Below are 27,087 nucleotides of genomic sequence, written 5' to 3'. Positions count from 1 at the left end.
GTATAAGAAATGGTCAGAGAATAGAAATTGAATATGGAATCTCTCCTTCTAGAAATGCTTACATTAAATATTTCGTGATTTTGCAAGATGCTAGTTTTCCAAGTCAGGAAAACTAAAGTATGCATTTTTGGGGTTTTAATTTAAATAGTGTCTGTTTCACTGCCTGTTGTGAAGCCTTTATGAAGTCATTTGGATCATCAGATTCAATGACCTCACTGATTTTAGAGTATAAGAAAAGTTTCTGGGGAGGAACTGATTATTCCTCAGCAACCTCTAGGTTTCTTTTCTCTGCATATATTATTAAAGTAAAATAATAACTTGTTGTGTGTAACCTTAGGAGTCACACAAACATTCATTTAAAATCAAAGTTAGCTAAAGGAGAATTTACTAGGAAAATCAATACTAATTCATATAATATAATATAACATACTATTATCACATTAGTTAATATATTGTGAATACATAGTAATATAACCAAATTAAAAAAAAACAGATGCATCTGGCAATTTAAGTACATATTCCATGAGACACTTACTACATAAAATATTATTTTGGAATTTAGATTTTATAAGGAAAAAGAACTTAGGCTAAGCTTATTTTATACAATATTTAATAGGAAATAAAGATATTTTGATAAAAAATGAGCTTCCTCATTACTTACATTCTTATTATTGTTTTGAATAAAGCTTGACCAAAGCCTACAAAGAATTCATTAATTTAGTCAACAGCTATTTACTTAGGGCATAATACACAGCAGCACTCTATTAGGTCCTAAGGGGCATAAAATGGATATGGTCTCTGAGATGTAATGAAGTTCCTGTAAGGTCCTGAAGTTACATGCAATATGTTATTTTGCAATTATTCACTTAAACACATCTGTCCCCACAATTTGACTGTACTTTCTCTGAGAGTGGAGGCCTTGCTTAACTCATCTATTGCCAGTGCTGTCACATAATGTTGTTCAATAACCATTCATTGAATGAACAACATCTAATAACCCAAGAAGCAAAATTTGCCAAAAGAAAAATCGGTCATAAAGATTCAATTAAGAGATGAATGGCCACCAGTACTTATGCTATAATTATTACCAGGTTGTAAATTATGTATCAGCCAAAGTTATATATATATATCCCTAACAGTACTTAAATGATTCTTCTGGTACAACCTCAGAAGTTCCCATTTCTAGGCATCAAGCCCTGAGGTCATTGGAGTAGAAGGCCTGGGAGCTTAGACATTCCCTTTAAAGGGAGTGATTACAGAAGGCTCCTTCCAATTCCATACTTTAAGGATAGGAAGAGATTTTAAAATTATATAATCTAACTTTCCAACCATTCCACAAATGGTCTCTAATTTCCCTGACAAGTGAATAAATTGTTTGGTTTATATGGTTCCAACAAAGAAGACTTGTAGGATGAATGATTTAATTTTCCAATAGCTCAAAATATTAGGTTATTCTGAAAGCCTTAAAGTATTTGAGAATAACTGGAAATTTCTCCCTTAAATATTTTTTCCATCATGTTGAGAATCCTTGGCTCTAATATTGAGCCCTTTCTCCTGCAGACTATTTTCAAGATCTCGTAGCATTTTGATCTCTTTTTTAGAGGTGCATTTTAATTTGCCAAGAAGCAGCTGGAAATGTAGTGGACCAAAGAGAAAAGGATACATCAGGTAAAGCTTGGCCAACAAAGCAAAGAGAAAAATTGGCAACATCACTGCTTTGGACATTTTGCTTTCTATCAATCTAATCTGTTCATTGTAGTCCTTTCTGAGCCACACTATACTGTTGGCTCATAATGAGCTTGCCTTCAAATAAAACCTAGATTCGACTACCCCGACTCCAACTCCTGGCTTCCTTCTGCAATGGCACATTTCCGATATCCTTTTAAAGAGTAATTTTTTTTTAGCCAAAAGGTAATATTTTGTATTTATTTTTCTAAATATAGTAATAGAAGCAGTAGCAAATGCTTATACAGTACTTATTTTACACAGGACAAGTTCTTAACACCTAACATACGTTAACTTTAAAATTTAATATCCTTAGCTCTCACTCTCATCTTTCTCTAATTCCATTAGAATATGCTCAACAATTTCTGTTAATTGGTAAATCGAAACAAGATAATGGTTGGCATTTACTACGCACTATGTTTTAAGCACTGTGTTGAGGTATTTTTTTGTTTGTGTTTGAGAGTTCCCCCAACAATGATTTGACTTAATTATCTCCTAAGCTTTATGAGGTAGGTAGTGTTACAATACTCCCTTTACACACAGGGAATACGAGACTTAGAAGATTCAGTAACTCAATCCTGGTCTTACAAGTAGCAAGTATCAGAGCCAGGATTCAAATCCAAATCTTTCTTACTCTAAAATAGGACTCTTAACCACATGATGCACCTATCAATAACCTGGAAGTTTACAGGACATCTAATTATTTGAGTATTCAAAACTGGCCAAGACAATTGTCAGTATAGGGACACAACTTCAATGGAATTATGATTAGTTCTGAACATAATGGCTCTTAACAGTTTCTTTCTTTCTTAAGTGAATGGTGTAGTTAGTACCTAAGTAGCAGAGATAATAAACATGGTACACTGTTAAGTCTGGAAATCAGGCCAGAAAAAAAAGACACTATCTGAAATGAAAACAATAAATATCAACATGCAGAGTTGTATATTTTGCAGTTTTAAAATTGATTATACACATTAATCTAATCAATAGTTACTAACTTTTTTTTCATATGTTATGGGGTAAGAATCTAATTTCATTGTTTTCTGTATGGATACCCAACTATTACAGAAGAACTTAGTAAGTGGAACAGCCCATCCTTTCCCCAATGATCTACAAGGTCTTCTCTATAAATAAACTGAAGTCCCACCCCCTAGTATAACTACATTTGGAAGTAGAGCTTAAGGAAATAATTTAGGTTAAATGAAGTCACAAGGATGGGGTCCTAATTTGGTATGACTGGCATTCTTATAAGAAAAAAACAAACAAACCAGAAATCTTTCTCTCTACATACGCAGAGAGGAAAGGTAAGAGGAGAACACAATGAAAAGGTGGCCATCTGTAAGCCAGAAAGAGAAACCTCACCAAAAACCAATCTTGACAGCATGTTAATCTTGGACTTCCAGCCTTTGGAACTGAGAAAATTAAACTCCTGTTGTTTAAGTTACCCAGGCTATGCTAGTTTGAGATGGTAGCCTTAGCAGATGGATACAGAATTTAACGGACCAACTCTTTAGAAAAACTCAATCTATAAAAAATTTACACAAAGAGAAATAAACAATCTGAACAGGACTACATCTATTAACTAGATTTAATTAACAATTGATAACCACCAAAAAAAAAAAAAAAAAAGAAAGAAGAAAGAAAGAAAGAAAGAAAGAAAGAAAAAAGAAAAGAAAAGAAAAGAAAAGAAAAGAAAAGAAAAGAAAAGAAAAAAGAAAAAACTGTACCAAATAGTTGCATTGGGTCTACTAACATTTCATTTAGAATTCACACCAATTTTCTACAATCTCTTCCAGAAAACTGATGTAAAGGGAACACTTTCTAACCCATTCCACGAGGCTAGCACTACTCTACTACCAAACCCAGATAAAGACTTTAAGAGAAAGAGAAACTATATATCATAATGCCTCATAAACATACATGTAAGGATCCTCAACAAAAAATTAGCAAATCAAATACAACAATGTATAAAAAAATTATTTACATAACAAAGTAGAGTCTGCCCTATGTATAAGAGACTGGTTCAACTGAAAATCAACTAATGTAATCCTGTAATGGATTTTAGCCTTTAGCCTTTTAAAGTAATTTAAATTACTTTTAAAATAATTTAAAAGGCTAAAGAAGAAAAATCATATGATCATATAAATAGATGTAGAAAAAGCACAGAAAAAGCATTTCATAAAATCCAACACTTATGCATGATAAAAACTTGCAGCAAACTAGGAAGAGGCTAAACTTCTCAATTTGATAAACATCTAGAAAGAAGCCTACAGCTTACATCATACTTAATGGTGATAAACTAGATGCTTTTCTCTTAAACACTGGGAAAATGGCAATAATGTTTGCCTTCAGCACTCCTATTCGACGTTTTACTGACAGCTCTGCCTTATGCAATAAGACAAGAAAATAAAAGATACACAGATTGGGAAGGGGGAAAAAAACAACTCTTTTTTCAGGTAACATGATTCTATGAAGAAAATATCAGAGAATTAACAATATAATCCTGGACTAATGAATGATTATAGCAAAATTACAAGATACAAGGTTAATATACAAAAGTCAATTGTTTTCCCATATACCAGTCACAAACATTTGGAATTAAAAATACAATACTATAAATAGTACCAAAACAAAAAAGAAATATTTAGGAATAAATCCAATAAAATATGTGAGTATGGTCTGAATATTTATATCCCCCTCGAGTTCATATGTTAAAATCCTATCCCCTAAAGATGATGGTAATAGCAGATGGGAGGGAGGTGCTTAGGTCATGAGGGTGGTGCACTCACAAATGGGATCAGTATCCCATGGAGATCTGTAGCATGTTTGCCACATGGAGATACAACACAAAGTCTGTGACCCAGAAGAGCAAACTCACCCAACACTGAAACCTCTCAGACTTCCAGTATCTAGAACTATAAGCAATAAGTTTCTGCTGTTTATAAGCCACTCAATCTATGTATTTTGTGATAGCATCCCGATGGGATTAAGGTTTATGCCAAAGATCTATGAGTAATAGTATAAAACTGTGATTAAAGAAGTCAAAGACCTAAATAAGTGGTGATATATTCATGTTCATGAATAGTAAGACTCAATATTGTTAAGATATGAGTTCTTCCCAAATTGATCCGTAGATTGAACGCAATCACAGTCAAAATCTCTGCAAGCTTTTTTGAAGGTATCAACGAAGCAGTTCTGAACTTTATATGGAAGAGTAAGAGATCTCGAAAACACAATACTGAAGGAGAATCAAGGCATAAGATTGGCACTATTTGATATTAAGACTTACTATAAAATTACAGAAATCAAGACAGTGTGATATTAGCTTACAACTAAAAAGAATGGTCAATACAATAAAAATAGAATAAAGAGCAAAGAAATTGACCCACACACATCAGTCAACTGATCTTTGGCAAGAGTGATGGCAAAGAAGAAAAAATGGTCTTTTCAACAAAAGTGCTGGAACAACAGTATATCCACATGCCCAAAAAGTGAATCTAGACATTGACCTTACACCTTTCATAAAAACTAACTCAAAACTGATCATAGACCTAACTGTAAATGCAAAATTATCACACCGTTAAAAGATGACATAGAAGAAAAACTAAGTGACCGTGGGTTTGAAAATGATTTCTTTCATACACCACCAAAGCACACTAAAACACTAAAAGAGGAAAGTAATTGATAAGTTGGACTTTATCAAAATAAAAACTCCTGCCCTGCAAAAGACACTGTAAAAAGAATGAGAAAACAGGTTACAGACTAGGAGAACATATTGGAAAAATATATCTGATAAAAGACTTGCATCCAAAATATATCGAAAACTCTTAAAAATTAAAAAAGAACTCCTCAAATGGCAACTCTATTAGAAGTTAGTGAAAAATCTCAACAGGCATCTCACCAAAGAAGATACACAAATGGCAAATACATATGAAGATATGCTCAATCTCATATATCATCAGAGAATTGCAAGTTAAAACAACAATTAGATACCACTACACATCTATTAGAATGGTTACAATCCAGAACACCAACAACATCAAATGCTGGTGAGGCTGCACAGCAACAGGAGCTTTCATTTATTACTGGTGGTAACCTAAAATGGCCCAGCCATTTGAGGGATAGTTTGACAGTTTCTTACAAAGTTAACCGAGGTCTTTTATGTTGCATAAAAACCCAGGAGCATGCTATCTGGGAGGATTAGCATAAGAATATAAAATGACACTGAAAAGTGTCTTCTCAAAATAACTAAAATAAGTCCCAATGGCACAAACCAGCTATATTAGAAAATCTATACCCTGAGTTTAAAATTTTATCTTTAAGCATACAGGAAGGTTATTTATACAAAGAATGAGAACTCTAAATTTCTTTCTTTTATTTGGGTATTCCTGACAGCCTGCCCTTCCCCTGAGGGACCCTGCCCCTTCCCTTGACCCTTGGTCTAACACTTGTGTTCCTCTCCTGTGGGTTTTACTTAGTTCAAAGGTCATTTCTTCAGGAAGCCCTTCCCTGGTCTGTCTTTCTTTCTTTCTTTCTTTCTTTCTTTCTTTCTTTCTTTCTTTCTTTCTTTCTTTCTTTCTTTCTTTCTTTCTTTCTTTCTTTCTTTCTTTTTCTTCCTTCCTTCCTTCCTTCCTTCCTTCCTTCCTTCCTTCCTTCCTTCTTTTCTTTTTTCTTTCTTTTCTTTTCTTTTCTTTTCTTTTCTTTTCTTTTCTTTTCTTTTCTTTTCTTTTCTTTTCTTTTCTTTTCTTTTCTTTTCTTTCTGATTTTATTTATTTATTCATGACAGAGAGAGAGAGAGGCAGAGACACAGGCAGAGGGAGAAGCAGGCTCCATGCAGGGAGCCTGACATGGGACTTGATCCTGGAGCTCTAGGAATCACGCCCTGGGCTGAAGGCAGGCACTAAACCTTTGAGCCACCTGGGCTGCCCCTTCCCTGGTTTTCTAGAACGGGTTGGATGGCCCTGTTTTATGTTTCTCTTGCATCCCGTTCCTTCCCTTTCATATGCTCCTAGGTATTTATAAACAAACAAATTGAAAATTTTTGCCACATAAAAACATGCCCACGAATGTTTACACCACCCTTATTCATAACTGCTCCAAACTGAAAGCAGCCTATAAGTGTTCAACAGGTAAATGGGTAAACAATCAGTGGCACATGTATACAATGGAATATAATTCAGTAAAAGAAATGAGCAACAGAGTCATGAAAAACATGGAGGAACCTGGAATGCACATTGCTAAGTGCATGAAGGCCATCTGAAATGGCTCTATATGGTCTGGTTTCAACTACATGACACTCTAGAAAAAGAAAAATTAGAAAGAAATTAAAACAATCAGTGGTTTCCAGGGGTCATAGGAGAAAAGAGTGACAAATAGGTATCACGCAGTATTTTTAGGGCAAAGTGTTCTGTATGATATTGCAATGCTGCATGACATTACACATTTGTAAAAACCCATAAAACTACAACACAAAGAGTGAATCCTATTGTAATTGTGGACTTTAGTTGGAAATAATATAGCAACAGTGGCTCAGCAACTGAAACAAACAGATCGCACTAATGCAAGATCTTAATAATAGGAGAAACTATGAGTGTGTTTATGTGGTGGGGGGTATAGTACATGGGAACTACTTCTATTATCTGTTCAACTTTTCTGTAAACCTAAGATTATATTACCTAAGCCTAAAATTGTATTATCTAAATCTAAAACATAAAATGTGTCAATGATTTTTTTTTAAGCTGGCCATATTCTTTTATTATTTCTGAAACTTATCTAAAGTTTGTTCCATGTTTTTTATATAGAAAGTGATACAAGCCTACTAATGATAGTTTCATTTATTAGTCCTCATACCTTTTACTTCCTTACAACTATAAATAGCTGTGCAATGTTGTTGAATAGACACAGGTAGCGGGTATTTTGTTGTTGTTCCTTAAGGCATTCTTTCATTACTTTGCATTTATTACACGCGCTTGGCTTAAGAATGCTTCCTCTTTGATTTCTCTTACCTCCAGAAGTACCTGAAATAAGTTGCATAAAAACCCAGGAGCATGATATCTGGGAGGATTAGCTTAAGAATATAAAATGACACTGAAAAGTGTCTTCTCAAAATAACTAAAATAAATCCCAAGGGCACAAACCAGCTGTATTGGAAAATCTATACATTGAGTTTAAGATTTTATCTTTAAGCATACATGAAGGTTATTTATACAAAGAATGAGAACTATACATTTCTTTCTTTTATTCGTGTATTTCTGACGTCCTGCCCTCCCCCTTAGGGTCCCTGCCCCTTCCCTTGACCCTTGGTCTGACACTTGGGTTCCTCTTCTGTGGGGTTTACTTGGCTCAAAGGTAATTTCTTCAGGAAGCTTTTTCCTGGTTTTCTAGAATGGGTTGGATAGCCCTGTTTTATGTTTCCCTTGCATTCTGTGCTTTCCCTTTCATAAGAGGCATCATATTTATAGGATTGTTCAACTTATCCACATGACTGTAAATTCCCAGAGGACAAATGGAGTCCCCACGTTTTATTTATTTCTATATCCTTAGAACCTAGAACTGTTCTTGGTTCAAACTGAGACTCAATAAACAGCTATTCAATGAATTAATGAATAAATAGGAACATCTCCATTAGCAGCAACTGTCACTCCAGGTTGGAAGACACTGGCATCCCTTCGGCATCCTTCATTGAAGAAAAAATAAGAAACAATGATCCATCTGCATGGTTGCCAAAAAAGATAGAAAGTAAAATGACTGAACTGATACTGAAAGTTAATTAATAGATTCAAAGACATTTTGTTTAGGTAACAATTATTTGTTAACTTTATTATTTGATTATGCTTAGATTATGAATCCTTAGTAAAGAATGTAATGTGTTACAATACTCATCTCAGAGTCCCTCGGAATTCAGTATTCTTTCAAGAAGCTTGAAGACATGGTTTACAAATGAGACCAAGTATTTAAGAAGTATTTACAAGGCCTTTAAACGGGCAATTTAATCTCTTCTCAACTGTAGTTCTCAATTCCCTATGTTAACATTATATAACTAGGGGCAGCTGGGTAGCTCAGTCGGCTAAGCATCTTCCTTTGGCTCAGGTCATGGTCTCAGTGTCCTGGGATCAAGCCCTTCATTGGGTTCCCTACTTAGCGGGCAGTATGCTTCTCCCTCTCTCTCTGCCCCTCACCCTGCTCATGCTCTCTTTCTCTTCCTCTCTCTCACTCTCCCAAATGAATAAATAAAATCTTTAAAAAAACCCATTATATAACTATAGGTTACCATGTAGTCAGCCAAACAAAATGTCAAACAAGATGTCAAAATAAATAGTTGTGGAAAAATGGAGAAAACAGTAATTCATCATTAGTTCTTATACCTGTAAGTGATGTGTTTGTGCTGCCACTTCTGTCCTGTTAATGCATATCGCTTTCGACGAATATTAAATTTGGAGCTACCTCTTGTCTGGTCAGGTACACCACATCGAGGCTTCTTCATCCAGCTGCAAAAAGCAGTATTTTCCAGTTATTTACCAACATCCCTACTTGTTAATTTCAAAACGAAATCAATCGAGAAGTTAATCTATCAGTGATAACAAAAATGGGAAAACATAAAGAAGAATGTTGTCAGTTTTCTTGCAATTTGAATCTGAGTAGAAAGTGCATTTTTTTCCCTGAATGATCAAAAATCACTAGTTTTGAACTCAGCTCTTTTAGATAGTTCTTCTTTCTCTAATTCATTTTAAGCTTACTGTAGACTGAAGTCCGCTCAAGCTTTTAACTAGAATCTGTTTTTAACAAGATTTGTGACCTTGGGCAAGTCACTGATTCCTAGTCTCGTTCATAAAATGGGACTCTTAAAAATAAATTTTTACTAAGGTCTCTTCCAGGTTTAACATTCAACAATTTTTAAAAGCTATTACATGATCTTAAATTTCAGGATTTGAGAGGTATATTCTATTCTTTCTTTTAGCTCACATAGAAGTGAATTGTTTAAATAACATTTGCCTTTCTCCAATTTTTTTCTTCTTTTCCCCTTGATTACTACCCCAATTTACAAGTAAGAGCCCTTCGTTTTAAATCACTAATTAATAACCAAATTCAATGCTTTTTTTTTTCTGGATATGAGGTTTAACATCACACAAATAAGGCTTAACATAATTATATTAGAAAAATGATATGCTGCTCTTTGATTTATTAACTTTTAATATTTTTATAGTTACAGTTATAGAACTTCTTTTCTACAGTCTGTCTCATTGGTCAAATGGCCTGTTTTCTATGTAGTCTTGCTTCTTATCTAAGAAAGATTTTCAAGATTTTGAGTAGTGTGTCTTTAGTGACTCATAAAATGGTTTTACCATTCATTAGCACATTTAACAATTACAAAGCTAATGCGGAATCTTCATGGTACTACACGCTTCAGAAATTAGAAATGAGAAAAGAATCAAATTTTGCTCTATTTCACCAAATAGTTTATAATTTCTCTGCTCTTTAAATGGAAAGTAATTGACTATAGAGATGACTATCTAAAGGTGTTCATTTCTGAAAAGTTTACATGTCACATGGATAAATCAGCTAATTAGCTCTTATAAACAATAACTTCATACAATGAAATCACGACTTTTGCTTTTTAAGAAAGATGACACTTTTCCAGTAAGTATTGAAAAAAGTCTCTCCTTTTTCATTCTGGCCCCAGTAATGATGTAGACATTGTGGTTATCAGACTTAACAAATCCCATCCTGGTTTATAATGCATTGTGAAGTTACTTCAGAAAATTGCTTTCCATTTATTAAACTCTCCCAACTCCTACAAGGCTATCTGGTCCTATGAACTGGAACTCTGTAGAGTTGAGAATGGAGATCTCCTATTTTTAACTAACACCCCCAGGACATTCCTAAACCACTTTGTTTGAGAGATATTTCACTAGACTGTAAACATTCAAGGGCAGAGGATGTATATACTCCTAGGACCTTGTACAATCCCTGGAATATAAGAGATGTTCAATGAATAAGTGGATAGGGACACTCTGTATTTTTTAAACGAAAAATCATTAGTTTTTATTATATACTGTGAGAGAGATTTAACTAGCAAATATTAAGCTTGAGGGGGATTATTATGATTTAAGTGGCTTTTACATATGGGTATTTCATTAGTTATATTCTCAGCAAAAATTGTAATATTCCTAAGGCAGGTATTTATGCTTATTTCACTAAAAGAGTAAGAGAATAAATAATATATAATTATTAAATATGAATAAATTTACTAAATGTGGGAAGTGGTTACACTTACATTTTGCTAAGGAAAATCTTTAAGTTAGCACTCTGGGAAGAGAAATCATTTTGAAATGGATAGCGGGATGAAATTTGACAAAATGGAATTACCTACTGTCAGGATAAAATGTATTGTCAATGAGAACATACTGTCTAAAATTACTTTAAAAATCAATAAAATTAAAAGAGGAAGGTAGCAATTGAAAAGAAAATTAAATTTATTAATATAAATTTCCATTTTAGGTCATGCATATGTTAGATCTAGTAAAAATTTTCTCAGTGAAGCATTGCATCTTTCAAAGGATAGGGTTTTTATGGATGAGTATTAAATTCTTGTGCTGAAAGATACTTCTGCTGAATTCTTTACATATTTCTTAGGCTTTTGCCCATTAAATATGTATTTTTTCTTATGTTGCAACTTCTTCATTTATTTACTCATTCCATCCTTATTCATTCATCCTACAGTGTTCTTCAGCTTTTATAACATGCTAAGAGATATAAAGAAAAAAGTAACTAAAAAGATAAGGCAAGAAGCCCTTCCTGAGTTCACAGCCTATAGATAAGACATGCATGATTTTTAAAAAATTACTATATAATGTCTTAAGTGTTGTCATATCCCTGTCAAGATACTCTGTCAACACTTCTAATTCTACATGTAATAAAAAAAATGATTTTCCAACCCAGATTTGTACCAATTTCTCTGATGCTTGATTTCAGCCAAGTCTTAACATCCTTCTAATGCCTAAGCTAGATACCCAGGCAGTATCCTCCACTACTCTCTCCTCACATCTAATCAATCAGAAGGCAATCTCTTTTGCCTCCAAAATTTCTCTTCACTTTCTCACTAATGCCTTCCTCCTTCCGTCTCATTCCTAAACATAAATCTTTCCAGAGCACAGATGTGTTCTCTGTATGTTCTGGACATGAAAGTGCTTCTATAGAAAGAATCTGGTTCAGGCCTACTTACGGAGGATCCCCTGTGCCCCTACTTTCCAAGATCCACTCAGGTTCCTACAGAACTAAACCCATTTCTGCCTTTGTAATGCAGGGACCTCTGTTTGGAATAACCTTTTCTCTTTTTTCACACTGAGAATCCTAAACATTATTCATTATTCAATTCACACAGGTACAGTTTATCACCCTAACACAGCATGGATTACACTATGTGTTCCAATTTTGGTGACTATCTTCCACCGGCCTGAGTCAGAACAGAGAGCCAGGAATGGGGCCAATACCCAGTGAAATCTTCAATAAGGAAAATGAAGCAAATGAATGGAGTCTGCAGGTCTTTTTTTTTGTACATGCTGATCTGCCTTACTATCCACATTTCTTGAAGACTTTGTAACTCTTCCCAGGTCTGTGCCTTGAACAAGGTCTGTGCTTATTGCATGGACATTGTGTAGACAGTTTTATATAAAACTAAATCACAAAGTACATGACTTAAGTGTAAGAAGCAAACATAAGAATAGGAATAATCTAATATTGATGAGTAACTTAATGCAAAGAACTCTTTTATATTAAGGGTTGGTCGAGCCGAGAACACACTATGTTAACTTTTTCAATATTTGTACCCAAATATTCTGGCACAGAGATATTAGCAGGTATAATTTATCAAATTATGGAAAATCCCCAAAATATGACTGAAGCACATCATGCCACTGAATATGACACCTAGTATCTGAGCTAAATTGGTTTTCAGGTCTTTTTTGACTCCAGACATTTAAATTATTCTTTAATTTCATGTATATAGAAGTCATGTATAAAGGAGTCAGGTTCTTTTTACTAAAACTTTTACAGTTCTTGGTGGATAAAAATAATGATTAGTGCTTAACAGGACTCATCAATGTATTAAATGTTTAATACTAAAGGTAAAGTTGGCAAGTTAATATTGTTATTCAGGTAGAGTCTGACCCTGGGATGTACTTCTAATTATCATAAATCGAATATTGTCATTTATACATCAGTTTGATAAAACCCATGTATATTTGTACATGAGAGTGCAAAACTCTATATGTACAAGTAGAATTGACTGATTGTTTCACCTAAAGTAACAACTGTATCACCTGAAACATGGGTTGACAAGAATGTGTGTGTGTGTGTGTGTATGCACATGTGTGCACTATTTTCAAGCGGTGCTTCTTCTGTGAAAGTGCCATTGCTATAACATACTTATTTTTCTGTGTGTCAATACACAGCTCATATACATGTGTTTCTTGATTGACTCATTTGCTAAGAATTTTAAGTTGATGTTGCAAAGCAAACAAAGACATGGAAATGGGCACTGGGACTGGGGTAGGGGGTTACAAGAAAGTCATTTTGTACTTTTGAGGTATATATACTATGGCACCACCTCATTTTTCATAAATGTAATACTGATATGCAGTATTGACTTAACTGTTTAGAACTCAGAGCATTTTCAAATTAGTTGGGCAGATCATTAGCGGTTTCTTTAAATTAACTGAACTTAAAACGGAAAAATATCTGAAATCAGGGTTCTGGAGAGGGGTTATATTGCAAACATTAGGAGCAGGGATCCTAGGCCAGGCTGCTAAGGCTCCCACCCGACCTCCACCAACTCACTAGCCCTGTGACGTTGGTTTGGCTACTGTTTCTGTTTCTCCATTTCATCTACAAAATGGAAGTGATAATATTATTGGATTAACATGAGGATTAAATGAGTTATATCATGTGAAACACTTAGAACAGTGCCTGGCAAATAGTAATGGCTATGAATATCAACTTATAATACTTATTATTATTTTACAACCATCAGGAAGTGGCTGTACTAGCAGCAGAAGCAGTAGCAGTAGAAGCCTACTGATATTAATGTTTCAGTTCACCTTGACCTATCTGTTAACATACTTCATTATTCAAAACAAAGATATCCTGATATTTTGATAATACAGGTATCAACAGATACACTATCTACTCTTTTATGTAAATAAAGTAGCCACAAACTTCTAAACAAATCTGCAGTAAAAAGAGCCACTGTATATGAAACAGTGTCCATTGGTTTCAGTAATTTTTTTTTAAAGACTTGGGTATTCAAGTCAAACATTCAGGGCCACTCATTGCATGACTGTAAAACATGCCGTCAGGTTTAGTCTGCACACCTGGTGCCCCAGTAGTGGGGCTCCAGGAAGACAGCTTTTCAGTAAAATACATACAATCAGAAAGGTGTCCCTCGGAGTGGAGAGTTGTACCACACAGTGGATCTGTGGACATACACCTACCTTTACCACGAGAAAAAAAAAAACTCACAAAATTATATCTTGTGCTTTATGGATTTGTAATGGAAGAAAAGTGTTCATCCAGCTGCATAATATATTTAGCAGGTTTCTATACTCCAGACTTTTCCATGTTCTAATGAAAGAGAAGAGTAATATCTACTATTTTTAGTTGTCCTCAAAATATCATTTTATAAATTTTTAAACATACTTATTTTTATGACTTCAAAAATCCTTAGGTTTTGTTTGTACTCATAGAACAAAGTCCAGGAGTTGTGAAGAAGATTTTTTAAAAGTAAATTAACTCAGGCTCCAAGTGTAGATAGCCTGACAGCTCATTCGTGGCCCGAGTGTCTTTTTTCTATCAACTAATGAACTACCTGCATGGACACACGTCATTCACAAGCTGAAACTACCAAGTTACTGAAAACTTGACCATAGAGAATAGACATAATAAGCCTCCATGATCTGCAATGTGAAAAAAAAAAAAGCTCAGTTAGTGTCAGCTCTCATTTAAGCTTTCACCTTTCACCTTCCAGAAGGGGAATGTAAGGCTGATTTAACTATCAACCATTGCTTCTGTGGTTACCAAAATAAGGATTGATCCATCCTATAACATTATAGTGTTTCAGTCTTACTGCTATAATGAGAAATAAGGAAAAATAAATTTAATTACTGATGAGCCTATCTTTTATACCTAGATTGAAAGAGAGCCTTAACTTGATAATTTAGACAAATGACTGAAAATCATGAAACATATTGAAAATCAAACCCCGAAACTTATGATTCTGGCTGTATCTAAATAAATATTTCAATTCTCAGATTAGGAGAAATCAAATACCACTGTTCAAAATACTTATTTGAAAAAAGCTACACATTCATTTTTAAATTAATTTTAATGAAGATAAATTTCTCTGCATGATTTAAATACATTAAATAGAATTACTCAGATCCTATATATGTACAAACATATGTGTATTTTTGCATATATATGTGTGTATACATATATGTACGTGTATATGTATAGACATACACATGGAGGGAGATAAAAAAGAAAGGTTACCTTAAAAATGACATCTCGTCTAGCATGCTTCAATGCATGATAATGTGCACACATTAAGAGATAAATTAAAATTTTAAAATACCTATCATTAATATTGTAAAAATACATTAAACTCATTTTCATTATTGCCTCGCTATCTTTTCCTCTCCTTGCTAAATATAATCCTTTTCATGCATAACATAAATTGCTTCACTTATTAAGGAATTTAAGTAAGCTTGCTTACAAAAATTAGCTAAGCAACCCATAATTTTGAAGAGCCATTACAACATATGATAATGAGCTCATTTTGGGGTTGAGGGATAAGTATTCATTACTATCTCTCCAACACCAAAGCTAACTGATATAAAAGCAATAAAATATGCCATTTAATACTTAAATTTGTTGTTTGAAAATGGTTAATTTTTTTAACATAGAGATCACCACAACTGCATCATTACTTTTAATTATCCAGGAATTATATAGATTGAATGCATCAAATGTCTGTCTGACAAAGGAAGACATAATTATTTAATTAAAAAACAACTGATCCTGATTAAGAGCCTACAATTAGATAAAAGTTTATAGCATCTGAAAATGAATCTTAAGGTATTATTTTAAAACTGAGGAGTAATTTTAGGTCTCTAATTGTAGCCCATATTTTATGTGATAAGGTTTAGGTAAAAATTCATACTTTATAATTTGAGGATGTAAAATAATAGAGTACAATTTCAGCATGGATTGTTACTACACATTCATTTGAGATTACAAAAGTACAGAGAATTGCTTAAGTAGCATGATTATAGGGATTATACTTACAAAAATAGTATGCTATTTGAGCTGAGTAACCTGGGCAACACCACCTCAAGATTGGGGATACATCAGCAGAAAAAACCCAAACAGGAGGTCAATGAAGCCACAGGGTTTCTCTCCTGAGGGACAATGGTGGGTGCCACAGGGGACAGAGGAAGCAGGCCAATCTAAGGAAGGGACAATGATAAGGGTCTGACCAGGCTTTAGTGGGCTCACCTAGGAATAATACTGCATGTAACAGAAAAAATGCATTCCTAATTCCAAAAAAAAAAAGGAAAAGAAAATAAAAGAAAAGAAAAAAACTGAATTAGAACAAAGTTTGGTTAAAGAACACAGATCAAAATACTGGTTGGTTTTAAATTAAAGGTTGTCTCTACAGTTGATCATTTCTCTACAATGCTGTAATTCACAGAAATGCTACTTTCACTCCTACACACTGACACAATCATTTCTCCTCGTCTGGAATCTGAGCCACTGTGTGGCAGAAAAAGACCCATGTCCTTTTCTGCACCTCTGCATTTGACATTGTCCTGACAGAAAACAACTAAAAACTGTTCAGACCCTTTCCACATGAGGGGCCTAAATAAATCCTGTGCACATTCCTCTTCCATCATCTTCTGACAAAGACCTTTTTTCAGCTATCTTAGAAAATCAGACCTATCCATCTTGAGGCTTCCCAATGACCAGCAGGAGCTCTCAAAACTGAGAGGAAACACAGATGCCACCTTCTATAGAACTCTGCTTTTTGAATTTTAATATCCGGCAATAAGCAGATTCAAAGGAATTTGTTTCCCAAGTTCTCAATCTATTGTATTTTTAAAAACTGTGTCATATGTTCCAAGAAAGTGAATTGGAGAAAAACAGCTCTACATTAGGGAGCACAAAAACTGTTCAGAGCACTTTGTAAAATGTTGGGATTAAAAGCATGATTTATGTAGAATTCTGTGCTATGCAGCAACAAAATGCTGGGCTTGTTTATTAACTTAATAAGCTATATTTAAAATTAATTTGTAATTTTAATTAAAATTAATTTAAAGCTGTATTTATTTAGGACATATTAATGGAGAGTTGTAATGAATAGAGGGCAGCAGGTTCAAAATATCTAAGCTCTCTTCCCAATACTGGTAACAAGTTTCTCATTCTTGCAGAATGCATTATATTAACTCTTGGTTCTATTTTCCAAGATGGTATACCAAAGTTAATATTTATGTATCTCTTAAAATGCTAGGAGAAGTAATTATATTTTTTCCAAGCTGATTTGACGTTAAATCTTCAAGCCTTTTATTATGTACTTGTACTGTTGATGAAATAGAAATAGTATGACTGATTGCTCTAAGTGTTAGAAGGCAAAATGTGATTTTTAAATTATATATTAAATTAGTATAACATATAAAAATTATATATATCTGGGACAAGTAACTTCAGGTATTTAAGGTTTAAAAAGAAAAATAAATGTGTCATTTCTTGAGGTCTACAACATGAGATACAGTAGAAAGTTCTTGAACTAAACACCAAAAGGTCTGGATTCTGCAACTACTCTGGAATTCACTTAGCCTTTGACTTTCAGTTTCTTTACTCGAAAAAGTAGAAGAAAAATGTATCCTTGTCTTCCCTACTGTGGAGAGTTGATGTATGATGATCATATTACATGATGAAGTAGATTTACTTTGTATCAAGGACCCAATAAACACAGATGATTCTTCCCTGCACTGAAAGAATTAATCACTCCCTCCTTTGCTGTCCAAAAACAATAATGCTGTTTCATAATGTTACAGAACTTACAGTGTACCTGTGGCAAAATAATTTGTGATTATGTCTAGCTACACAGTTAACTCGGAAGTTCCTTTCAGGTAGAGACTCTATCTTTCGATCTGCATATGCCTCTTTTACAGATGAGATGCCCAATAAGGAGTTATTGGTTGAATAAATAAATGAACAAATGATTGATGATTCAATCAATAAAATAACAAATAAAATAACAAATATTAATATGTAGTAAAAACAAGACATTTGCTAATAAAACATTGAAAGGACAGACTAGCAGTTAACCTCTCCTTGATTTAACTCCCATAGAGAATTACCACTACTAGGAGGCTAATAAACTTAGCCTGACTATCTAGTTAGGCTAGGAGGCTAATAAACTTAGCCTGACTATCTAGCCTGACTAACTAGATAGTTAACTATCTAATACCCTTCCTCCCCCAAAGAGAGCCCTGATTTGTGTTGTTTCCCATTTTTCTTAGAGTCAATATTTCTAATTTGGCCAATTTCAAGCTACTGATATCATGTCACTTAACAGAATGAGATGTGTCCAACATGTCTGCACCAGCAGCACAAGCCAACAAATCACTGACTATAGCCCTTCCTGTAATAGTTTCAATGGTACATTTACTTTGACTCTCATTGTTCCTTTTCCCCCCTATTTGAAAATGTGTTGCTAAAGTCAAATGGGTAAATTTGACTTGGACCAACCTGACATCCTAGGGGAGTAGGGTTACGACAGGTCCAATTCCAAAGCAAAGAGACATGAGATGAATTGCCTCACTTGTAGTTGGTGGAGTTGACTACAGCTTTTTCAGACTATGAAGCTGGGCTCAAGGACCACAAAAGGAAAGAGAGTAGATGCCATTACTTACTCAATTGTGTTTCTGTCCACTTTTCCCGTCATGTTAATGCCGTAGAACTGCTGCATGGCAGCTAAGGCGGCCTGCATGGTCTCTGCGGAGCGCAGCACCGACATTCTGGGGTCAGTTGGTGGAAGGTAGCCGTACTTTTGTAACCAAACCTGCAATAAGTACAGTTCCTTTCAGTTCAATGTCACAATTGAGCAATAATTCTACAGTAATTAAGGTATGTCCATAGTGGATCTTTAAGTTTTATTTCCTCTACAAGGGTATATATTATTTAAGTGTTTTATCTCTTTTAATAAATATGCTGTAGTTTATTTTAATATAATTTTGGTGATCGTCATGGATCTTTCTGACACACCTACAAACATTAACTGAAAAAGAAAAAGATTAGTCATTTTGCAAGCTTATTGTTTATAAGTTACACTCAGTACCAGATAAAATAACAGATAAGATGATCCCTGCCCTCTAGGAACTCAACTTCCCAAAATAAGGGATGGTACCTTTTCCACAATAAGGCCCCAATGAGAAATCTATGCCAAAAAGTGTAGTTAATGTGCATATGCCACATCTAAAATATCACTTTCCTGAACAACTAACCAAAGACGACAGCCATCATGGGTAACATCAACAATATAGGCCATATTATTCTGTCAAGACATTTTCAGTATAAATTTCATGCAATTGATTTATTCAATTGTAGCTACATGTCTTCAAGGGTAGGTGTTTCTCGTGAAAGAATATTTAAAGGTGACTCACTTCAATCCAAATAATGTAAGTCACTTCAATCTCATATATAAATAAAATCAGACTATCTTGCTGTAAGTGTGTTTGGATCTCTCTTTAAGGATCTCATGATTTTTATTCTCCTCTTCCCCAAAGAAGGGAGATCTGTGTGGAGAGTGATAGATGTCAGAGTTGAGCTCACATCCAAATCATGAATATAACAATAATTCAGTCATTTCAGGTCAGATTTTTAAAGTAACCTAAAACTCAGGGTATGTGGGGAAAATAATTTTCACCAGAGAGCAGATGCTTTCCAGTTCTACAATTCTATGCATTCATTTTAAATGCATAATCATATGTTCAGCTCATAGCCTATCCTTGGGTCCCTTACCCCAATCTTCCAATGGGGCACAAAGATTTCTTGCAGTGCAGTGAACTGCCTGTCAAATTGAGAAAGGCCAAATAATTCCTCCTGTCTCACAGAATAGAAGCTGCGCTATTTAATGGAAGGAACTCACCAGTGTGTATTTTTCCCTCCCCACCTGGGTCGATTCATCATATAACTGATGACCCTGTGAAACTACAGCTTTTCCTCAATCCCTGATATACTTCCATTATGACCTGACAGCTGAAACACAGGAGACCTATTTTCTCAGCAAAAATAAACAGTAATTTTATTAAGCTAAATTTCAGCAAATGAAATGCATATTAAATAGACCAAAAGTCTTAACATGTGATAAAACCAGGTGGACTCATTTGTAGTATTTCCAAGAAAATGATGCCCCCAAAAGTTCAGTACTGTAAGCACAAACCTTCGAAAATAAAATAAAATATTTATTCTAAAACTATTTAAGGGATCAACAATGTATCACTGTCAGGAAGGTTTTTTTGTCGAAACTCCATCTAGTAAACTCATCTACCACACAGTGAAAACATGCCAAGACACTCCTCTCATCTAATCTGTAATGAATAGGCTTCCAGGGAAGACACATATATTCAGTTACCTAGTCAACAGTGGTGCAGTCTGAAATAGATTCCATTTGTTTTCTGAATGAAGGAGACAAGATTTCACTGGCAATGTATTATTTACTAGAAAATTCAATACCTATTGTAATGCAATTTCCCTCAAATTAGAAGATTTCATCTTGATTTTTAACGTTATACATGCACTAATATTCTGAAATTGAACTCTTTTTTTCCATAACACTTTGTTTGCATTTATTTCTAACTTGTTAGAGAGCTGACTTGTTGCTAGGTTACTCATGGGTGCTAAGCTACTGGCAACCACGTTTAAGGTGACAGAAAAGAGGAAACTGTTAATAATAAACCCTGTGATTTATATACAAATAGAATGACTATGAAAATATATAAATTCTAAATGGATAATGAAAAAATAGCATGTTGCAAAAATACATATTGATTTATGCCTTACCCTTTCAAACAAATGAGCTGGAATAATAAAAATAAATAAATTGTGACATTTCTTCAGGTTCTCTTTTATATTATGTCACTTATCTGAAAGTCAGTTTTCTAAATGATTGAGAAGTGAATAATTCTTTTTAACTGTGAAAAGCTACAGGACCTACCATTTTATAGTCAAAGTTTGTTATTCATCAGATAACTGTCTTTGAGATTATGGGCCACCTTGAGTTTACCATTCTTCATATCATTGTTATTTGTTAACCAAGAAATCTCAGACATCATGTAAAATTGACCAGGGATAACTCTCAATGGAAACTTGCAACGCATCTTCCCACAAAACAGTAGAATATCAAGGATATCAGTGTCAGGTTAGAGTATGAAACTCGCAAGCCGTCAATAACATTTCTTATTAAAACAAAACCGCTGTGGACAATGGTACTCTAGATGGATATAAAAAACAAGTAACTATACCTACAGTGGCCTAAAGTATTAATTGGATCCATAGGGCTTCTTTACATCCAATACTCATTATGGAAACTGCAGTGAAAAATAAATAATTGCTTAAATGTCTTTTCATCACTGAGAGAGCATAGTCTCTTGAGTTTGTTTTTGTCTTCTACTATTTCCTTTAGGCTGTTGACACCACAGAATTCTGAGAGTGATCATTTTTGGTATGATGGAGAAAAGAAATCTGTACCCAACAGCCCTACATAAGATGCTAATGCTTCTTGGAGGAGACGAAGTCGGTCAACATGGTGAGGTAAAACCGATCAAATACAAGGTGGATGTACACTCCGTATCAATGGTAGACAATCGCTATTGCCCAAAATATCTAGGGCTTTGTAAATGCTGACTCTTGAGGTCACCAATGAATGAATATCAGGTATAAACAGTGTAGATCAGATTCAAACACTGGTCCATAATCATCATAGAAGTCTAGGAAACTCTGGTATAAGTAACCTTATTCTATTTCTATAGAACAAAACCCTTATATAAATAGAGCAAGGTGGGTGGCCTTAGCACTGTGTCAATCTAGAACAGTAAAAAGGAAATTTTAAAAATTGAAATATGACAGAAGCAACAGAGAAAACCTTTGTTTTCTATTGAATTGTAATCTTTAATATCTTACTTGATAGCAAATGAAGTTAAATATACAAAACAATATTCGAAGGTATACCTTATTCCTTAAAGACCACACCATAGACTTCATCTTCAAACATTGTCATTTGAAATATATCTCTGTTTTAAATTTTGTTTTTAAAATACTATTCTCCTGGGTGACAGCAAATACATTTGCCTTCTGAGATTGTTTGTCTCTTGATGTTTTTTTTTTTTCAGTGCTGTCAAATGCACCTGATGGATGGATAGGTAAGGAATAACTTCCTCACATAGGCATTCAGGGGAAATAACGTTGAATTTGCAGGTCTGATGTGAAGATTGAGTATACATAGGGCCACCAGCAAATTTTTTGCTCAATCCATCATATGATTATTTTATGCTTGCTAATCATTCTGAGTTCTCAAAATTGTTCCTGCTCAGGTTAAGACTTGTCCCTGAAAAGAAAACCATAGCTGGGGGAATCACAATGCCAGATTTCAGGTTGTACTACAAAGCTGTGGTCATCAAGACAGTGTGGTACTGGCACAAAAACAGACACATAGATCAATGGAACAGAATAGAGAACCCAGAAGTGGACCCTGAACTTTATGGTCAACTAATATTCGACAAAGGAGGAAAGACTATCCATTGGAAGAAAGACAGTCTCTTCAATAAATGGTGCTGGGAACATTGGACATCCACATGCAGAAGAATAAAACTAGACCACTCTCTTGCATCATACACAAAGATAAACTCAAAATGGATGAAAAATCTAAATATGAGACAAGATTCCATCAAAATCCTAGAGGAGAACACAGGCAACACCCTTTTTGAACTCAGCCAGAGCAACTTCTTTCAAGAAACATCCACGAAGGCAAAAGAAACAAAAGCAAAAATAAACTATTGGGACTTCATCAAGAAAAGAAGCTTTTGCACAGCAAAGGATACAGTCAACAAAACTAAAAGACAACCTACAGAATGGGAGAAGATATTTGCAAATGTATCAGATAAAGGGTTAGTTTCCAAGATCTATAAAGAACTTATTAAACTCAACAGCAAAGAAACAAACAATCCAATCATGAAATGGGCAAAATACATGAACAGAATCTCATAGAGGAAGACATAGACATGGCCAACAAGCACATGAGAAAATGCTCTGCATCACTTGCCATCAGGGAAATACAAATCAAAACCACAATGAGATCCCACCTCACACCAGTGAGAATGGGGAAAATTAACAAGGCAGAAAACCACAAATGTTGGAGGGTATGTGGAGAAAAGGGAACCCTCTTGCACTGTTGGTGGGAATGTGAACTGGTGCAGCCACTCTGGAAAACTGTGTGGAGGTTCCTCAAAGAGTTAAAAATAGACCTGCCCTGACCCAGCAATTGCACTGCTGGGGATTTACCCCAAAGATACATATGCAATGAAACACCTGCACCCTGATGTTTATAGCAGCAATGTCCACAATAGCCCAACTGTGGAAGGAGTCTCGGGGTCCACTGAAAGATGAATGGATAAAGATGTGGTTTATATACACAATGGAATATTCCTCAGCCATTAGAAACGACAAATACCCACCATTTGCTTCGACGTGGATGGAACTGGAGAGTATTATGCTGAGTGAAATAAGGCAATTGGAGAAGGACAAGCATTGTATGGTCTCATTCATTTGGGGAATATAAAGGGTGGTGAAGGGGAATTAAGGGGAAAGGAGAAGGAATGGGTGGGAAGTGTCAGAAGGGGAGACAGAACATGGGAGACTCCTAACTCTGGGAAACGGACTGGGGGGGGGTGGAGGAGGAGGTGGGCGGGGATGGGGGTGACCGGGCGGTGGGCACTGGGGTGGGCACTTGACGGGATGAGCACTGGGTGTTGGTCTGTATGTTGACGGGTTGAACACCAATAACAAATAAATTTATTAATAAATAAATAAATAAATAAATAAATAAATAAATAAATACTTGTCCCTGAAATGGGGCAACACTGAAATGCAGGTGAGATGTAAGTAATCAGAGTCCTGAGGATAGACAACTTTTTTTTCTTCTGTTTTCTTTGTTTTGCCTTATTTTGCTTACTGGATTGACACATGCATTTGAGAGCACTGGAAACTATCAAGAAACAAGTCTCTTTGGAGGAAAAACTTGACTCCTCTTACTGTCTGTGGGTTAGCCTGTGTCATTATCATGAGAACAGGCCCCCACAGAACCTCAAATGCAGCAACAAAGTCTAACCTTGAATTACCTTCCCTGTGTTATTAACATATTCAAATTATCTTCCTATCTTGGAGACAAAACCAATTTCCTGCACTTAGTGATTATTCAAATGGAGGAACAACCAGAAGAGTGCTGTTCTCTGCAGAGCCAGAAGACTTACCAAGCAATAAAAGGGAAACATTTAAATATTAAATTCTGTGCCAACAGAATATGAAACAGATAGTGCCTTTACCAGACTGTATAGGATAAAAAAGGAGTGGCAGGCATGCAAAGTTTTATTAAATTTCTTAAGAAAGAATATCTTTGTCACTAATATTTCATGTAACCATATGGGGGAAACCTATATTAATCGACTCAGCTATCCACACCCATATATCAGTGCAGTATCCTGAAAGATGGTTATCAACAACAAAAAGGAGACAGTAGCAGTTCTCATAGCTAACAGTAAATAGAAACAGAGGATTTTTAGAATACATATATTTTATTTAGTTTCTCAGACCAGTTAAAATCTAGAGGAGTAAATTTTCCTCCAGTTGTCAAAGCTAATAAGTATATCAATGACCTCATATAAAATCAAGTTACTCCTATTCATTTACTCAGTGCAAGAACCAGATTAAGATTCCACCACTGGCAGGATCCAACATACAGAGTGAACATCTTGAAATGATGCTGAGATATTTTTTCCAAAGAGAATTTAAATAAACTAGTGAATTTATTAGGACAGGTAGGGATATATTTTAGAAATTAGGGAAATTACTGAAGGTGAAGAGAAAGGAGGTAGGGTTTGGAATTTTATTTAACTTGAAAAATCACTTTGCCAGACCACAATGTCTATTTGTGACTAAGCTAGTTATTTCAGGTATAGCTCATTTCAGCTAATGTGTGGTATGGCCAAATGCAAAGTCCACATGATGTAGTTTTAGAATATAGGTGAGGTTTGGTGGGGTGAGGTCTGGAGTTAATGATAAAGAAAGAATTCTTGAGTTGTCTTTGGTGCAAAATGGTGGTTTTATTAAAGCACAGGGACAGGATCCGTGGGCAGAAAGAGCTGCTGCTCTGGGACTGTAAGGGGTGACTGATTATATACCTGAGAGTTGGGGGAGGTAAGGAAAAGGGAGGTTTTCAAAAGAATTTTTGTATTCAGAAGACCTACAAGATATTGGAGGCCTTGCCATTGTCAGGTTAAGGCTATTTTTCCCTCTAGTAAAGCATTAACATTAAGATGGTTGGGAGTTTCCTTCTGGAAGTTAGATTGATAAGAATGTTTTTTTTTTTTTTTTCTGGTAAATCACTAAAACATTTTGTAAACTGTAAAACATTACAAAATGTAAACTGTTTGAATTATTGAATTCAAGCTGTAGAACCATATAATCTCTGTAAATTAACTATAACTATTTGTTTTTTGTTTCTCTTAGCTCAAGGGCAGCCAGGAATGCCTGATAAATGTCACACTTACCCTATGTGTGTGTGTGTGTGTGTGTGTGTGTGTGTGTGTGTGTCTGGTGGGGGGGGGTCTTTGTGGGCTGTCAGCTTGTGCTTGTCCTCATTTAGCCTTCTGTTCCCTCATCCCATGTATCCAGTGATCAGATGATCAAATTACAGCAATCAATATGGAAGGAAAAGGGCAACGGTAACAGTTCTAATTATAGTATTTTATGATATTTATACAGTAACAATCACTTCAATTTACACAATTATATGATTTTTAAATTATTTTGGGATATGATTTTTTAAATTATTGAATTCAGGTTAAATTCTAACATATTTACTAACAAAAATGTTTAAGTATGTAATAGTTAACATATATTCTGATACAATTAGCTGATTTTTTTGATAAATGGAAGGAAAGCATTTTTAATAGTTTTCAATTCTATGAAGTTGTTTTCCACTTTTCGGTATGAGACTTGTAAACATTATTTGTTAAATTCTGTTATTAACTAAAATTAACAACTAAAAAGTGTCCATCTCCTGTTTTGTGGTCTTACCCACAGAATTACCAAAAGCTTAAGGACATTTCCCCCTGAAATGGCACATATTTAATAGTTATAAAGAAGGGCAGAATTTAGGGGCCCTAAATTTTAGAAAATTTTTCTAGTTTGAAGAGTGGCTATAAATATGAATTATGACTACCTATTAACCAAAACACTAAACTGATGTGGGAGTAGTTATTCAGAATTGGTCAAATTGAAAATTCACAGGATAAGTTAATGAGGCAGAAATTAGCCTTTCTGTTCATTCAAAAATCTAAATGGGTTCTAAATCACCATCCTTTCCCTACCATGAATGAATCAGTGTATGAAATTGCACACGTAGAATTCAATCCCTTTAGAATTTTACTGTCTATTTAAGTGGCTTCTTAAATGGAAATCAAACAGTGGAAGGACCAAAAGTTACACCACTGAACATCTTAGCAATCAAGAGACAATGCCATTTGGACAAGGAGATGGAAAACAGCTGGGTCATTAGTAAAAATTATGATGGTAATGATGACCATATTTTCCACCTTAACATGAAATTCTCTAATTTATGATTGAAACTAAAAACTTAGAATATAAAGGCTAGGGAGAGATTTTCCATTCTGCGTATGAGTGAATTGCCCTTTGTACTTCATAGCTATGGGAACAAATCCCCCCAAATAGTAATGGCTGAGCTCCAGTGATCAAACAAACAAAACACCCCCAGCAAATTAAAACAAAACAAAACAAAACAAAACAAAACAGTTGTTTTTAATTGGGATTCTATCATATGCTAGTCATTCTACCAGAAAGCTAGAGTACTGTGATTTACTGGTCTCCTTCCTTGTCTTTCATGGTTTTTCCTAAGTGTGTTTTACGTTTTTAAAGATGGATATGGGGGCACCTGGGTGGCTCAATGGTTGAGCATTTGCTTTTGGCTAAGGTCAAGATCCCTGGGTCCTGGGATCCAGTCCCGCATCCAGC

General features: G+C 34.7%; 1 protein-coding gene across 2 annotated transcripts in view; it reads right to left on the bottom strand.

Annotated features, from left to right (window-relative positions):
• MMP16 (matrix metallopeptidase 16) overlaps positions 1 to 27,087 on the bottom strand; it is a 303,974-nt gene that overhangs the window by 142,106 nt on the left and 134,781 nt on the right. For both annotated transcript variants that reach the window (XM_077876326.1, XM_077876325.1), the window contains exons 2-3: positions 18,696 to 18,844; positions 9,090 to 9,212 (exon numbers count right to left, since the gene is read on the bottom strand). In XM_077876326.1, the coding sequence (XP_077732452.1) occupies positions 9,090 to 9,212; positions 18,696 to 18,844 (272 nt within the window). The remainder of the gene's footprint in view (positions 1 to 9,089; positions 9,213 to 18,695; positions 18,845 to 27,087) is intronic.

Source organism: Canis aureus, chromosome 28 (genome assembly GCF_053574225.1).
Source record: "Canis aureus isolate CA01 chromosome 28, VMU_Caureus_v.1.0, whole genome shotgun sequence".
Classification (NCBI taxonomy): Eukaryota; Metazoa; Chordata; class Mammalia; order Carnivora; family Canidae; genus Canis; species Canis aureus.
This window is presented reverse-complemented; position numbering and strand designations above follow the sequence as displayed.